The sequence below is a fragment of the Sarcophilus harrisii genome, chromosome 2 (assembly GCF_902635505.1).
Source record: "Sarcophilus harrisii chromosome 2, mSarHar1.11, whole genome shotgun sequence".
In the NCBI taxonomy this organism is placed as follows: Eukaryota; Metazoa; Chordata; class Mammalia; order Dasyuromorphia; family Dasyuridae; genus Sarcophilus; species Sarcophilus harrisii.
The window spans coordinates 134,949,856-134,965,367 of NC_045427.1; the positions used below are offsets into that span (position 1 = coordinate 134,949,856).

The 15,512-nt window shown below is 35.8% G+C and overlaps 1 protein-coding gene across 1 annotated transcript in view; it reads left to right on the plus strand.

The window, feature by feature from the left end:
• The window catches only part of PIWIL2 (piwi like RNA-mediated gene silencing 2), a 74,029-nt gene that overhangs the window by 46,500 nt on the left and 12,017 nt on the right, over window positions 1–15,512 (plus strand). The window contains 5 exon segments of the mRNA XM_031950873.1: window positions 2,806–2,919; window positions 3,853–4,041; window positions 8,359–8,460; window positions 9,006–9,122; window positions 9,471–9,559. Of these exon segments, the coding sequence (XP_031806733.1) occupies window positions 2,806–2,919; window positions 3,853–4,041; window positions 8,359–8,460; window positions 9,006–9,122; window positions 9,471–9,559 (611 nt within the window).

The following is a 15,512-nucleotide window of genomic DNA, read 5'->3' on the forward strand; positions in this document are numbered from 1 at the left end:
CATGTCACTGTTGACTGGTAGTAACCTTCCAGTCCATTAAGTCTCTGAGTTTTTTGCCTGTGAATTATTGTCTAGTCATACTTTCCCCAAATTGTATTATGCTTTTGATAGACAAAGAAGTATAGCTGATAGATCCATAGTTGAAAGTTCTGTAATTCTACAATATCATGCTGAGTTTATCATTTTTCCTGAACTTCTTGTCTAACTGCCCTGTCACATCCAGTGTAAAATCACTTGTTTCTCCATGTGGTAATACAGCAGAAAAATCACTGGCTTTGGAGTCAGAAGATCTGAATACTAATACTCAGTCAAACTCACCTCATCTGAAACATAATTCAATAATTCCCCTCCCTCAATCCTCCTCTTTTTTAAACTACCTATTACTGTTGAGGGCATCACCATCTTCCCAGTCATCCATACTTACGGTGTAAGTGTCATCCTAAATTCCTACTCATTTCACATAGCCAACCTATTGCTAACATTTGATGTTTCTACTTTCACAGTATTTCTCATATAGATTCCTTCTTTCTGTTCATATAATTATCATCTTAATACAGTTTGTCATCAATTCATCCCTAAGCTATTACGATACCCTGCTGGTTGGTCTCCCTGCCCCAAGCCTGTCCTCTCTCAATGACCAAAGTGATTTTGCAAAAGCACAGGTCCTGATCATGTCACTTCCCTACTCAGTAAATTCCAGTGGCTCTCTGCTATCTTGAGGATAAAATATAAAATCCTCCTGTTTTTTAAAAACCCTAGTTAGATTGCTTTTCCAGTCTTTTTTATACTTTATTTCCCTCTTAATAATTCTTAATGATTAAACTATACCATTTTTTTTGGCCATTCCTTGAATCCAGCACTTCATCTCCTAATTCCAGGTCTTTTCCCTGGATGCTCCATACATGGGAATGCTCTCCTTCCTCATCTTCACTTCCTGGTTTCTCGGCTTCCTTTAAAATCCAGCTCAAATCCCAACTTCTCTTAAGAGGATTTTCTTGGTTCCCTCCATAGGCATTTATTCTTGGGAAGTCCTTTTTATTTACATTGTATGCATTTTAATTGTAGCTGGTTGTAGCATATTGTCTTCTCCATGAGACTGGCAGCTTCTTGAGGGCAGGGACTGTTTTTGCCTTTGTTTTCATCCCCAGTGCTTAGTACAATGGATAACATGTAGTAAACATGTATTGAATGTTTGTTGACTGATTTAATCTCTGTGGGCTCCAGTTTTTTCATTGGTAAAATGAAAACCAGATGGTATTTGAGGACACTTCCAACTTTAAATTTGTGACTTCATGGAATCCATTCAGATGACCAAATGTTCTTCACTTGTGCCCTTTCTTGAGTTTCTAGATTTTCATATATATCTTCTGCATGTACAGGGCTACTCCCCTCCCCCTTTATCTATTTTTGTTAATTTTGAATAAGGTCTGCCTTCCCAGAGCCATATATTCCAGCAGGGCTCTGTGATATCTATGAGGTCAAATTTGCCTCCTTGCCTTATGGTCTATAGTCTATCCTATTTATTATCCATATTTCTTGCATATGTATAGATTTCTGAATCCTGGAAATTGGCTTCTGGAAATTATTGCTTCTCTTTTCTGCTTGTCTTTTTCCTGTGCTCTATTTATTACTGTATTATATCAGATTTGTAGATTAGTATGTAGTATTCCCTCTCTTGTTCACTTTTAGTTAAAGCATCTTGATCTAATTCATAGCAGCTTAGGCAAATTTATTTTTTAGACTGTGTTGGGTATATTCCATTCTAGTCCAAGAGCCTTTCAATCCTGTGTGATTCTGTATCCCTTCTGTTCTTGGCTTTTAGCTATTCTTTTAGTTTTAAGTTTTATGTCTTCTAATTTTAATTATTTTTATTCTAGTGCTTAGATTGACCTTTGTTTAGCATCAGCCTTAAACTTGATAAAATGTTGCCCTATGATACATAATTTTTTTCTTCCTTGGCTTTTTCTTTCCTTTCAGTGTTTATTCTTTGAAAGACTTATTCATCCCCTTACTCTAAAGAAATCTTTTGGAATCTAGTTGTTTTCATCATATATGGGTTCTAATTAAAAAGGTTTCTTTTCTCTCAGATGGTTATAATGCATAAAATGTGATACTTCTTGTATTATCACATAATTGGAAAAATAAAGAGTTTTTCAGGTTGTTATTTGAGTAGGGAATCAGATAAAATTTTATGGAGTAAGTATCATGTGAGATAGGCTAAAAATAATTCAGCAAGTGAAGAGAAAAGGGGAGAATTCAAAACAGAGAAGACAAAATGAGCAAAGGCATGGGGGTTGGAAAGCAGTGTTTCTTTGGATGGCAGAGAATAGTCCGTTTTGGCTGAAGTATAAGAGTACATGGTGGGGACAACATGGGATGAGACTAGAAAGTTAGGTAGCACAAGTTGAGGGGATTTGCCTATCAGGCAAAGGCATATGAACTTCACCCAGGAGACTCTAGGAGGTCCCAGAAGCTTTTGAGCAAAGGGGTGGTGTGAAGAAAGGTTATTCCGGTAGCAGTAAGGATGTGTCTTGGGGGGCATTGCTGGAGGTAAGGGGGGATTCCCAAGAAATTTTACCTCCATTTGGAAGGTGATTGCATGCCCAGATCAGCCTTAACACATTCTCAACAGCTTCCTTATTTCTCCTTACTCAGTGGCTGTGTTTATCCTGAAATTATCAGTCTCAAAACTCATAATGGAATCAGTGCCCTGCATTTGAACTATCCATATCTCTTTTGGGTAATGTCAAACTTACAAATAAATGATTTAGGGTCATTTCCTTAGAATTACTATTTTTAATTTAGATTTCAGGGCGTGTCCTACCAATGGAAAGAATAAATTTGAGAAACAGTTCATTCATCACATCTCAGGAATTAAACTGGACTAAGGAAGTAACTCGAGAAGCTTCTATTTTAACAGTAAGTAATTTGTTGAGCATGTCCTACCAATGGAAAGAAAAAACTTGAGAAACAGTTCATTCATCACATATCAGGAATTAAACTGGACTAAGGAAGTAACCTAAGAAGCTTCCATTTTAACAGTAAGTAACTTGTTGAACTAACAGAGAGAATGTCAGCATTCCTGAGCTCCTGATGGTCGAAGCAGGAAGATTTTGTTGCCATTTTTGTAAAGAGACTATTTGCCAAATGGAAAATTGTGGATTCTGAATTTCCATCTTGGATGATTCACCTCCTATGCTAACTCTTAACTCAATAGTTGGTGAGGCAGCAGCAAAAGTACTCTCGCTAAACACTGGTTGCTCACAGTGAACAAGAGCCGTTGTGTTGACTTCTAGCTGAAGGATGATGAACGAATTGTGTTTATGAATGACAAAGGAGTTCATTGCCCTCTTTTACACTTCTTTCTTTCAAGGATTTAAAAAAAGCATCCCCTAGAATTCAGTTAATCACCATATTAAAATAGAGCTTGTAGGAGAAGACAGCAGAGAAAATTAATTCACTGCTTTGTTGGCTACCTGGTCTTAATCTCTCCATCTCCGACAGAGTACAACAGTTCTATGATAGAAATTAGGTAAGGCAGGACCTAAGCATAGGTAACAAAGAACGTATACTCAGTGGATAAATCAAAGATCAAATCAATAAAGCTTCATCTTCCCATCTAGGAGGGAATGATCCATTATTAGTCCATATTTAAGAAACTCAGAATCTGAGATACTTCATTTATTATTCACTGGTAAGGGTTCTTTTGTGTTGCAGAGCAGTGAATGCTCCAAATAAAGGAAAGGGGCCTCCAGACAGTCAACTTGGAACATTTAAGAGTGTTTTCTGGTATCTACTTAACATCTGTTTTGCAGACCTATGCTGTACTTAAACATTTGTGGCTGTCCCCAGGTTCCTATGCATTTTTGGGCACTGTTTTACCCAAAGAGAGCTGTTGACCAAGCCCGAGAGTTGGTTGGTATGTTGGAGAAGATAGCTGGCCCTATTGGTATGCAGATGAGCCCACCTGCCTGGATTGAACTAAAAGATGACCGGATAGAGACATACATTAGAACCATTAAATCCATGTTGGGAGTTGAGGTAAATAAATTGGACTCATAACTTATTTAAAAATGTGTTTATTGTACACGTCTATTCTAAAGTTTACTTTCTTTTATTAGTCTTCAGTTAATAATGCATGAAAATGCAAATATAATTGGCCTTTTTGCCTTTTAGTTGTTGTCATCTTTCTTATTCCCTAACCCTACTGCAGTCTTTCTTCCTTTTATACCTTAGCTTCAGGTGTTATAATTTAGTGTCCAAGAGAGAGCACCCGATTTGACTCCTATTCATTATCTGAAGGATTGGGTGTGCTAAGACCTGTGGTGAGTGAAAGATGAAATGACTGAGGATATCAAAGGTTTGATCTTCTGAGCATATCTGTTTTACTAAGCAATGTATGTCAATCACCTAACAAATCGGACCCAGCCCCTTCTTTACCTTACAGCTGGGCTCTCAATACTGGGAAAGACAGACTTTTATACATTAAAAACAAAAAACTAAAGCCATTTGATTAAAAAGAAACAGTACAACATTAGGCAATCTAATTTCTAATGAGATGAAAGATTAAGAACGTTCCAAGTTGGGAGGGGGAGAGCAAACAGGTGCAATTCCCTGAATTCAGGAAAAGAAAATGTCCCACCCCCTCCTCCCCCAATGTCTATAAGCAATCAAAAGAACACGGAAACAATAACCAATTACTCAGTTTAGGGCTGGTTTTCAGATAAGACATATGGGTTGCTTGAGATGTACAATTATTTTTTAAAAATTTCCTTGGATCTGACTTGTTCTCTGATGAGCACAACTGAGATCCTTACCTAAGGGTCTCTAAACAGCAGGGAGTAGTGGTCCAGTTTCTTAGTTGTGCAGGACTAGATTGAAACAATGCAATAAGGTTTTTTCCTATTTCCCACAATTGAATTCATTTTTTCTCACAAGACAGAAACTGGACTAGACTCAGAAAGAAAGGGAACTGAGCTAACTTCAGAATTGAATGACAAGATAGAGTTAGTGTATTTTACTTCATTCCCACAATTAACGACTTGTTGTCCTTATCCTGTCAGTTCTCTCACAACAGAGCTAATGGTGCCAGGAGCCATCTTGTAATGTTCATTGCTTAGCTGTTAACAGCCTGCCCTAGTTCAAGATTCATATAGTGCTAATCTAGATTGGCCCATCAAGCAAGGAAGGTGCCCTTATTAGTTAGCAGTAAAGAGCTTTTGTTTTTTGACTGGTTATAAACAGTTTGTGAATCAGCTCAAAGGAAAAGAGAGGAACTGGTTTTGAGAAGTGAATTTATGATGAGGGCAGTGATAAAAGTAGATTACCTTGATGCAAAAGACAGTGTGAAAGAGGAATGGAGGTATGGAGACAGGTTTTTCTTGCTACCTTTTTTTCTGAGATTAGGTGATAGATTCCAATACAGACTGAAATAACTTTTTTGGACATAGCAAATGCAAGACTTGTTTTGATTGACTGCATATGTTTGTAATAGGGATTTGTTTTTCTTTTTTTTCGGTAGGAGTGGGTAAAAGAAGGGAGGAAAAGAAGGCAGGTCTTCAAAAAGAAAAATAGAATTTAATTTACAAAAAGAAATAGCATGTCTTTGGATGGCAGAGAATGATTCACTTTACTGAAGTATAGAGTATACAAAGCAACATGGGGTGAGGTTGAGGATTTAGGATGGTAGGTCAAGGGGCCTTGAATAGCAGACAATGGAGTTTGAAGTTTACTCAGGAAGCTTTAGGGATTTGTGGAAGCTTTTGAAAAGAGGGATGTCCTAAAGAGATTTATGTCTCAGGAAGATTGTTCTGGAGACTAGAAGGATGGATTGCAGGGCAAAGACAATAGAGCCAGGAAAACTTGCTAAGAAGTTGTTGGCAATAATGGAGATGAGTAACAAGAAGAGCCTGTTACTATGATATTGACATCTGAAGTGAGTGGATGAATGGTGAGACAGCTCACAGAAGTAAAGAGGAATGAGAAATGGAGAAGAAACAGCTGAGTATTGGCTGGATTTAGGGGGCTGCCTTGTAGGCAGTGCATGATAAGTGTCCAGGGCTCAAGATAAAGGTCTTGACTTGACTCACAAATAAAAAAGAGGAGGAGGAAGAAAAGGAGGAGGAGATAGCTAAGGGCAAACTTGCATTCGAAGTAGAAAGATTCTGGGAGAAATGATCAGCAGTCTGGGTACTGATCCATGAGGTACCTTGAACAGAGGAGGAAAAACATGGAGGCAGGAGGCCAAATTTGAGCTCTGTCCTGAACCAGCTCTGTGACAGTCTGTAAATCTGAATAGGGAGATGGAAGCCTGATTACAGGCACATGAGGGAGGAGACAGGAAGAAGGCATCAAGGGTAATTGTTTCAAGAAATTTGGCAGTGGATGGTAAGAAGGGGGTGAATGATAAGTAGAGGTAAATGTGTGAAGAGAAAGGTTTTTAGGGTTAAGAAAACATAAGAATTATTCTAGGCAGAAAGTGACTAGTAAAGAGGGGAACACTGAAGATATATGCAAGAGAAGGAATGGTATTAGAATTAGATCTTAGAGAGGAAGGAATTTGGGATGTAGTTAGAATAATTAACCTTAATACATAGTAGCACTATTATCTATTCTATAGAGGAGAATGGACAGAAGATTCTAAGATGTTTTGCTGAATGGAGGAAAATGGAGGGAGTCCATATTACATGGACATGGTTGTTACAATACAACAAAATTTTTTAAGTGTCTATTATATGAAGAATATTGTACTAAACTGTAAGAATATTGTTAGGGAGGGTATTCTTGGAAATATCAGAATTTACTCCTTGGTGAGGTACTCTTGTGTTCTCATCTAGAGTATCCATTTTATTTTCAATCTTTGGAGAAGGAATATTCAGTAATATCCATGCTAACTGAAGAATAGCTTTAATGCAGTATGAGCTTTATTTAACTTCACATTGACCATATTGTTGTTTCTGCTATCCTTTGGGATGAGCAATTCTAATTCTGTTTATTCTCCTCTGTATAATTAAGGGAAGTATTTTGATATATCACAGGGACATTTATTCCCTCAGAAATAAATTCTCTTACCTCTGTTAGTAGTTACTTGTTAAAAATTATTTTATTTTTTGTAAGCACAGAAACCTTACTCTATAGAGTCAAGCATTAAGATGTAGGGAATTCTGCTAGAATAACTATTCCCCTTTTTTTTTTTTTTTTTTTTTTTACATTTTTTGATTATAACTTTTTATTGACAGAACCCATGCCTGGGTATTTTTTTTTTTTTTTACAACATTATCACTTGTACTCACTTCTGTTCCAACTTTTCCCCTCCCTCCCTTCACCCCTTCCCCAGATGGCAAGCAGTCCTATACATGTTAAATATGTCACAGTAACTATTCCCTTTCTTAACAAAATTAAGGATAACGATATTTGTGAAGTTTCTCTTAAAATCTAGACACTGAAAAAAAAAGGCAATTATGGATTTTAGAATGGCTATGTCAACCACTGAGAGTGAGTGGAGTTGAGACTATTTGAATTAAATCTTCCTGAGATGTATATACCTATTTGAATTAAATCTTTTGAGAATCTCTATTTGCCATTTTCCTAGTCCTCCTCCACTCCATCTTCCTATGATAAGGCCCTTAGGATTATGTTCATACAAATATCTTTACAGGCTGCATTGTGATTTGCATGCTCTAGATCAGAGGTTGTAAGACTCTAACTAAGAATGGTTTTTATATTTTTAATAAAATTTTGTTGTACTTTAAAATGTAAAAACCATTCTTAGCTTAAATGTAAAAACCACATATAGACATACACTGCTGCAGATTTCTGATGCTCACTTGAGGATTGTAGTAGAAGATATTTCTTGTTACTCTTTGGTTTAATTTTTAAAGACCCAAAGTGACCAGACTTCAAATTTAGATTCATAAATTTCTAAACCCCAACTCTCTCCTTATCGGCACTAGAAAATTTTTCCTTGGGAGAACTAAAGCAGTTATGCCAAGATTCTCATTTTAATTCTTGACAAGTATTGCTGAAATCTCAATGCTTTCAGCATCTCTCTATGTCACTTACTACAACTATTATTCTAAGTAGGACTTTCAAAATGTTTGTTGACCAGTCTGGATTTCCAGAGATGCCTGCCCATGGATACAAAAAAACAAATGAAAAAAGCTTCATCTTCCCATCTAGGAAGGAATGATCCACTATTAGTCCATATTTAAGAAACTCAGAATCTGAGATACTTCATTTATTATTCACTGTTAAGGCTTCTTTTGTGTTGCAGAGCAGTGAATGCTCCAAATAAAGGTTCCAAGAAAGGCCCTGGTCTTCCAGTGTAGAATTCTAACATGTCTATTTTGTCTTCCAAAGGGGAAAGTTCAGATGGTGGTTTGCATCATCACAGGCACACGAGACGATCTCTATGGGGCTATCAAGAAGCTGTGCTGTGTGCAATCTCCAGTGCCCTCACAAGTGAGTGGAGATTAGCATGGGAGGATCAAGAAACTCAACTCCAAGATTACTTTGGGATGTTGAGGAGAAAGAGAAAAATATTTTGTAGAGTATGATCAGAATTCAGATTGTATACTAACTATGATTATAATGCCTCTGATTAGAGGGGTCCAGGTGAGCAGCATATATCCCTTCATGAATGCTCAACTTACTGCTGAAATTTTCGTAATTTTGATTTTTGAGAAGATAAGCCTCTGACTAGCTTTATAGGGCTGATTCTAGAGAATGTAAACTTTGCTTTGAAAGAGAACAGTAGTTTTTCTCCCATCAGTTTTGCTCAGAAATATTTTCTCATTTTTCATGAGATCCTTTTGAAAGTTTTTGCCCCTTAAAAATTCAGAGTTGAGATAACTTGTTAAGGTAATGGCATCTACTATGATTTCTTGAATAACAAATACTAATCTTATTATTTTGGATTGCTTTCTGATCCAGATTAGTATAAAATGATGGTGTTCTGATTTTGCTTTTGCTTTTTTTTTTTTTTTTTTTTTTAAATTTGGTCCTAGGTCATCAATGCCCGAACTGTTGCACAACCTACCAAGCTATGGAGTGTGGCTCAAAAAATTTTATTACAGATTAACTGTAAATTAGGTGGAGAACTTTGGGGAGTGGACATTCCATTGGTAAGTAGAACTTACATACCCATTTCCTGAATAAAAACAAGATACTTGTACTCATTCATGTTAGTCTTCCTAAAGGTTCAAACTAGTTGTTTTCATAGTCTTTAGGTATCTTCTTAGCTTTTGTACTAATACTGCATGTCATGTCATTAGTATTGACCATTGTGTCCTGAGTGGCCTGGTTTGTTTTGTTTTGTTTTGTTTTTGTATAGGAAGTAAAAGGTAGGTAGTAATTTATCACATTCTTGCTTTAAAAATAACTCCTTGGTTTATAAAGATGCAAAGTGGAATGTTTTTTGGGGATCAGATAATAAATGGAAGAAGTGAAAGACTGAGCTTTTTCTCTCCTAGAAACAACTGATGGTGATTGGAATGGATGTTTATCATGACCCCAGCAGGGGGATGCGTTCTGTGGTTGGCTTTGTTGCAAGCATCAGTCTGTAAGTCCTTCTCCTTAGTGCCTCTAATGTTTTACCTCATTTTGATTATATGTTATATTGATAGTTATTACATGGATATAGTGATGTGCCTGGTAGTCTACTTATTTGAGGAGCCAAGACCAACACACATGAAAAAAATTATAAAAACATGTAAGACATATAATTAATGGGTGAGTACTATAACTCAGGAAAGATGAGATCTCTGGATGGTAAAATTCAGTAACATAATAAGTAGCTTGGTGAGATGGGCCCTGCAGAATAAGTAATGACATCCAAGGCATGAAGAATAGTCTGAATTGGAGACAAAGATGTGGAATTCAGCAAGATATTTTCCAGAAACAGTGACAAGGCCACATGCTGTGGTGAAAGGAGGCTTTGGAGCTGAGGCTGGGAGCTTGGGCCTGAATCCAGCTCTGTTATTTCTGGGCCTTTGGGCAAAACCTTTCCATACTCTGTATTTTCATGTAAAATAAGAAGGTGGGACTAACTGACTCCTAAGTCCTTTCTAGCTTCAACAACCCCATAAGATATTCATGATTGGAGTGGATAGTTTGTTTTATGGGAGAATAAATGAAAATTAGGGAGGGAGAATGGAGGCAGATGTTGTAGGACTTTGAAGCATTTAAGTGAGGTGGTAAGCCATAGATTACAATGTTAGGCTTTTAAGTTAGAGGAATTATATTCTGAGAGCAATATTCAGGGGAGCCCAACTGTAGAATATAATTAGGGAAATCAAATTAGGAAGAGATTAGTTAGATAGAACTTTAAGGGTCTATAGGGATCTATAATGATCTAGCATATAACATCAACTAGAGAAGTAATGTGAGTGTAGGCTAGGGTATTGCCATTGGAATTGGAGAAGAGACAGATTCAAAAGACATCTTGAAGGTATAATTCTTGAAGTTTAACTATCTCAATACAAGGAACTAAGAAATAATAATTTCAACAAATATTTATTATAATCCTAATGAACATAAAGATGACTTCAAGTTTTGAACCTAGATATTTCAAAGAATTGGAGTATCCTTGAGTTAGGGTTCTCAGAGACTATTTAATGCCCAACCCATACTTGATCAATGAAACCTTCTACAAATAAGTGGTCATTCATTTGAGTGTATATATGACTATTGTCCTGAGGGATCTGTTTGTTTGTATAGGAAATAAAAGTCAAATAGATAATAATCTTCATTAAGAAGACAGGAATGAACACATCACCTACTAAATGCTTTCTACTTTGGAATAACTCCAATTACTAGGAATTTTTTTTTCTATATTAAGCCTATATTGTCATTATGCATCTTCCCACTCATTTTTCCTAGTTCTGCTTTCTGGACCCATGCAAATCAAGTTTCATTCATCTTTTCTGTGAAAGTCTTTCAAATTCTTGAAGATTATAGCATTCTCCCATAATTCTTCTCTAAGTTAAATATTGTTAGCTTCTTAAGTTGGGCCTCATGTTATATGACCTCCACTCCCCTTATCATCCTCTTTAAGACACAGACTATCTTGTCAACATCCTTCCTAAAATGTTATCTCCAGATGCAAAAGTAATCCAGAAATGTTCTAACCAGGGCAGAGAAAATAGGGCAATTAACTTTTGATCCCAGAAGCTATGTTTTATTAATGCAACCTAGGAAAGAAAGCATTTTTTAAAAAAATTTCACACTATTGATTCACACACACATATTGTTCTTTCACTTCATTAAAACCCTTTTTTCATATGAACCACTGAGCCTTTTCTATCTAATAAAGGTGTTATAATAAGGTGTTCTGTCTGAATCCAAAGGTAGAACTTTCCATTTTATTTTATTAGATTCAGTCTAAGTGGCTGCTAAGTAGTGAAGTGGATAAAATGGTGAATTTGTAGTTTTGTCTAAGGCGCTTTCTGTGCAGGAGCTCTGAAATTACTTTATTTCTCTCCACCTGTTTCCTAAATTGCAAAATGGAGGTAATGATAGTGTATACCAGAAGAGGATTGTTGTGAGGATCAATGAAATAACATATGAAGCATTTTGCAAACTTTCACATGATCTATAAATGCAAACTATTATTATTTAGATTATCCTATCCTGTCAAAGTCATTTCATCCAATTTGATGAGCTCTTCTTCCCATTTTTATGAGGATTTGAGATAACGAATGTAAAATATTTTGTAAACCTTAAGGTACTTTATAGATTTAGCTGTTCCTTTAGTTTTCCATTCCCTGTCAACTGTTTTTGTTTTATTCAGAATACTATTGCCAACTGGCAGATAAGAGATCTGGACAGGGAATTCAGTTTTCTTAAAAAAAAAAAAAAAAAAAAAAGATAAATTAAACTGAATATGAGGGAAAAGTAGTCTTCCCAAATGGAAATATTCTTACTGATTAGAGAGTTTTGGAAGTATATAACTTAATATATCTTGAAATTAAATGGGACCTTGAAAAGGTTATATAATTTAATCTGATATTCAAAATCCTTCCTCCTGCCCAACTTAACATTCCTGAGAAATAATTATCCAGCTCCTGTTGGTAGATTTTTAGCAAGGGGAAAACTTACTACTTAATGAGTCAGCCTATCCATTTTTCTACTACTCTAAACAAAATTCTTGTATTAAACAAAAATCATTTTTCTTATAATTTCTACTAACTACTTGATGGATCCATACAGGTTGAGTTTAGTCTTTCTAATAGTATCACTTCAGATATTAGAAGTCTATAATCTTTTTATGCCTAGGGGCCAACATGACAACATCCTCTAAGTTTATTTTTATTCCTCTTATAAGTACAGTCTTTGATTTGTGGGCTCTGAAATTTAGCTATGATATTCCTTGGGCTTTTCATTTGGGGATCCATTTCAGGAAGTAATCAGTGGATTCTTTAAATTTCTATTTTACCATATAGATCTAAGGTATCAAAGCAATTGTCCTTTGTAATTTCTTGAAATATGATATCTAAGTTCTTTTTTTTGATCATTGCTTTGTTTCTTAAATTCTCTCCTCTTTTCTCATCAGTTTTTCCAGTAAGATTTTCTTCTATTTTTTTCATTATTTTGACTGTTTTGTTGTTTCTTTATTGATGTCCATTTGCCTAATTCTGCTTTTTTTTGCTACTTGTATAGAGTTTAATGAACAGAATTAGAACAATTTTATACAATGATAATATAAACAACTTTAAAAGACTTTAGAATTCTCAATACAGTAATAAAACATGAATGCAGAAGAATAAAGGTGAAACACTATTCATCTTTTAAGTGAGAGATGATGAATTTAAAATATAGAGACCTATATTTTTAGACTAAAATATTTTTATTAAAGCTTTTTATTTACAAAGCATATGCTTCAGTAATTTTTTCCAACATTGATCCTTGCATAATCTTTTGTTGCAAATTTTCCCCTTCTAACTGCCCCCCCCCCCCATCTGATAGGTAGTCCAATACATGTGCAAAAATGTTTGTGGCAGCCCTCTTTGTAGTGGCAAGAAACTGGAAACTTGAGTGGATGCCCATCAATTGTAGAATGGCTGAATAAATTGTGGTATATGAATGTTATCAAATATTATTGTTCTGTAAGAAATGACCAGCAGGAGGATTTCAGAAAGGTCTGGAGAGACTTACACGAACTGATGCTAAGTGAAATAAACAGAACCAGATCATTGTACAGGGCAACAACAGGACAAAAATTGATCAATTCTGATGAACGTGGCTCTCTTCAACAATGAGATGATTCAAACCAGTTCCACTTGTGCAGTGATGAAGAGAGCTGTGTACACTAAAAGAGAGAACTGTGGAAACAGAGGGTGGAACACAACATAGCATTTTCACTCTCTCTGTTATTTGCTTGCCTTTTTTTTCACTTTTTCTTTTTCTTCTTGATCTGATTTTTCTTGCGCAACAAGATAACTTTATAAATATGTATACACATACTGGATTTAACTTGTATTTCAACATATTTAACAGATAGTGGATTACCTGCAATTCAGTTTTTTGTGTCCTTTTTTTCCCAGTGAACTTTGTGCCATTTTTACCTTTTGACTAATTCTGTGGTTTTTCCCCCCTAGCAGTATTTTATTTTGCCAAATATATGTAAAGATAGTTAACATTCATTTTTGTAAAATTTTCTGTTCCAAATTTTTCTCCCTCCCTCCTTTATCTCACCCCTCCCCAAGACATCAAACAATCAGATATATGTTAAACATGTTCAATTCTTTAAAACATATTTCCATTTTTGTTATGTGTTGTGCAAGAAAAATCAGAACAAAAGGGAAAAAACAATGAGAAAGAAAAAAGCAAATAAACAAACAAGGTGAGAATACTATGCTTTAATTTACATTAGTCTCTGTAGTTCTCTCTCTGGATGTGGAGAGCATTTTCCATCCCAAGTCTATTGGAATTGCCCTGAATCACCACTTTGTTGAAAAGAGTCACATCTATCACTGTTGATCATCACATGATCTTATTACTGTGTATTATTCTCTTGCTCACTGCATTCATCATCAATCCATGTAAGTCTTTCCAAACTTTCTGAAATCGGTCTGCTCATCATTTCTTACAGAACAATATTTTTTTACATTAATATTCCATATCTTATTCAGCCATTTCCCAACTGATAAATATCCACTCAATTTCCAGTTCCCTGCTACTACAAAAAGGGTTGCTATAAACATTTTTGTACATGTAAGTACTTTTTCCTCTTTTATGATCTCTTTAGGATACAGACCCAGTAGAGACACTGCTGGATCAAGGTATGCACAGGTTTATAGCCCTTTGGATAAGTTCCAACTTGTTCTCCAGAATGGTTGGATCATTTCCCAACTCCACTAACTGTGATGACCGCGTATTTTAAAATCAGCCGGAGTCAGGAATTCAGGTTAAGGGAAAATCTTCAATCTTTATTCTCAGTAGAGGTGAAGAAGGATCAAAGGTGAAGGGGGGATCACGCAATGTATGCAGCTGCAACAGGAAACCAGCCAGACCAGAAGCCAGCTAGCTGTCTCACCCCGCCTCTCTTCCTGCCTCTCTGCCTCCACCCACCAAAATCGTCATTTCCTATACGACATCAGGACTTGCACAAAGAGTGGGTGGGGGCCATTCTTTCTCCAAGCATATATATTAATAGAGTATGGTCCAATTACTATTTAGCCTCACATGCTTGGGACCTCAGTGCATCAACTCAAGCTTCAGCCCATTACAATTAACAATGAATTAATTTCTTAGTTTTCCCACATTCTCTACAACATTTATTGTTATCTTTTCCTTGTCATCTTAGCCAATCTGAGAGATGTGAAGTGGAAACTCAAGAGTTGTCTTAATTTGCATTTCTCTTATCAATAGTGATTTAGAGTATTTGTTCACATGATTAGAAATGGCTTTAATTTCTTCATTTTAAAATTGTTCATATCCTTTGACCATTTATCAATTAGGGAATGGCTGGTTGCTAATTCTGTTTTTAAAGTGTCATTTCTTCAGTTTTTTTGTGCCTCTTTTACTAAGCTATTAATTCTTTTCATTATTTTCTCGCATCACTCTCATTTCTTTTCCCTTTTAACTCTGCCACACTTATCTCTTCAGAAATTGTTGTTGGACTTTTGTACAGTTTGCATTTTTCTTTGAGACTTTGCTAATAGTTGTTTTCACAGAGTTGTTTTCTGCTGAGTTTGTGTCTTGATCTTCCATGCCTCCATAATAGTTTTTTGTGGTCCGGTTATTTTTGTTGTTGTTTGCTCATTTTCTAACATATTTCTTGCCTTTTGAACTTTACATTAAAAGTGGGCCCTTGCCCACCTGGGGATGGATCCTTTTCCAAGCTTTGAGTCTTTTTGTATTACTATTTTCAGAGCTAATTCTGGGGTCTGCAAGTTTTGGGTGCTTCCAAGATTGTACAATCCAGGGAGAGATTTGATCCCTGATCTCATGATGTTCCTCTGTGGCTATAAGCATTCACAGTCCTCTTTACCCTTAAACTGTGATCAGGTCCC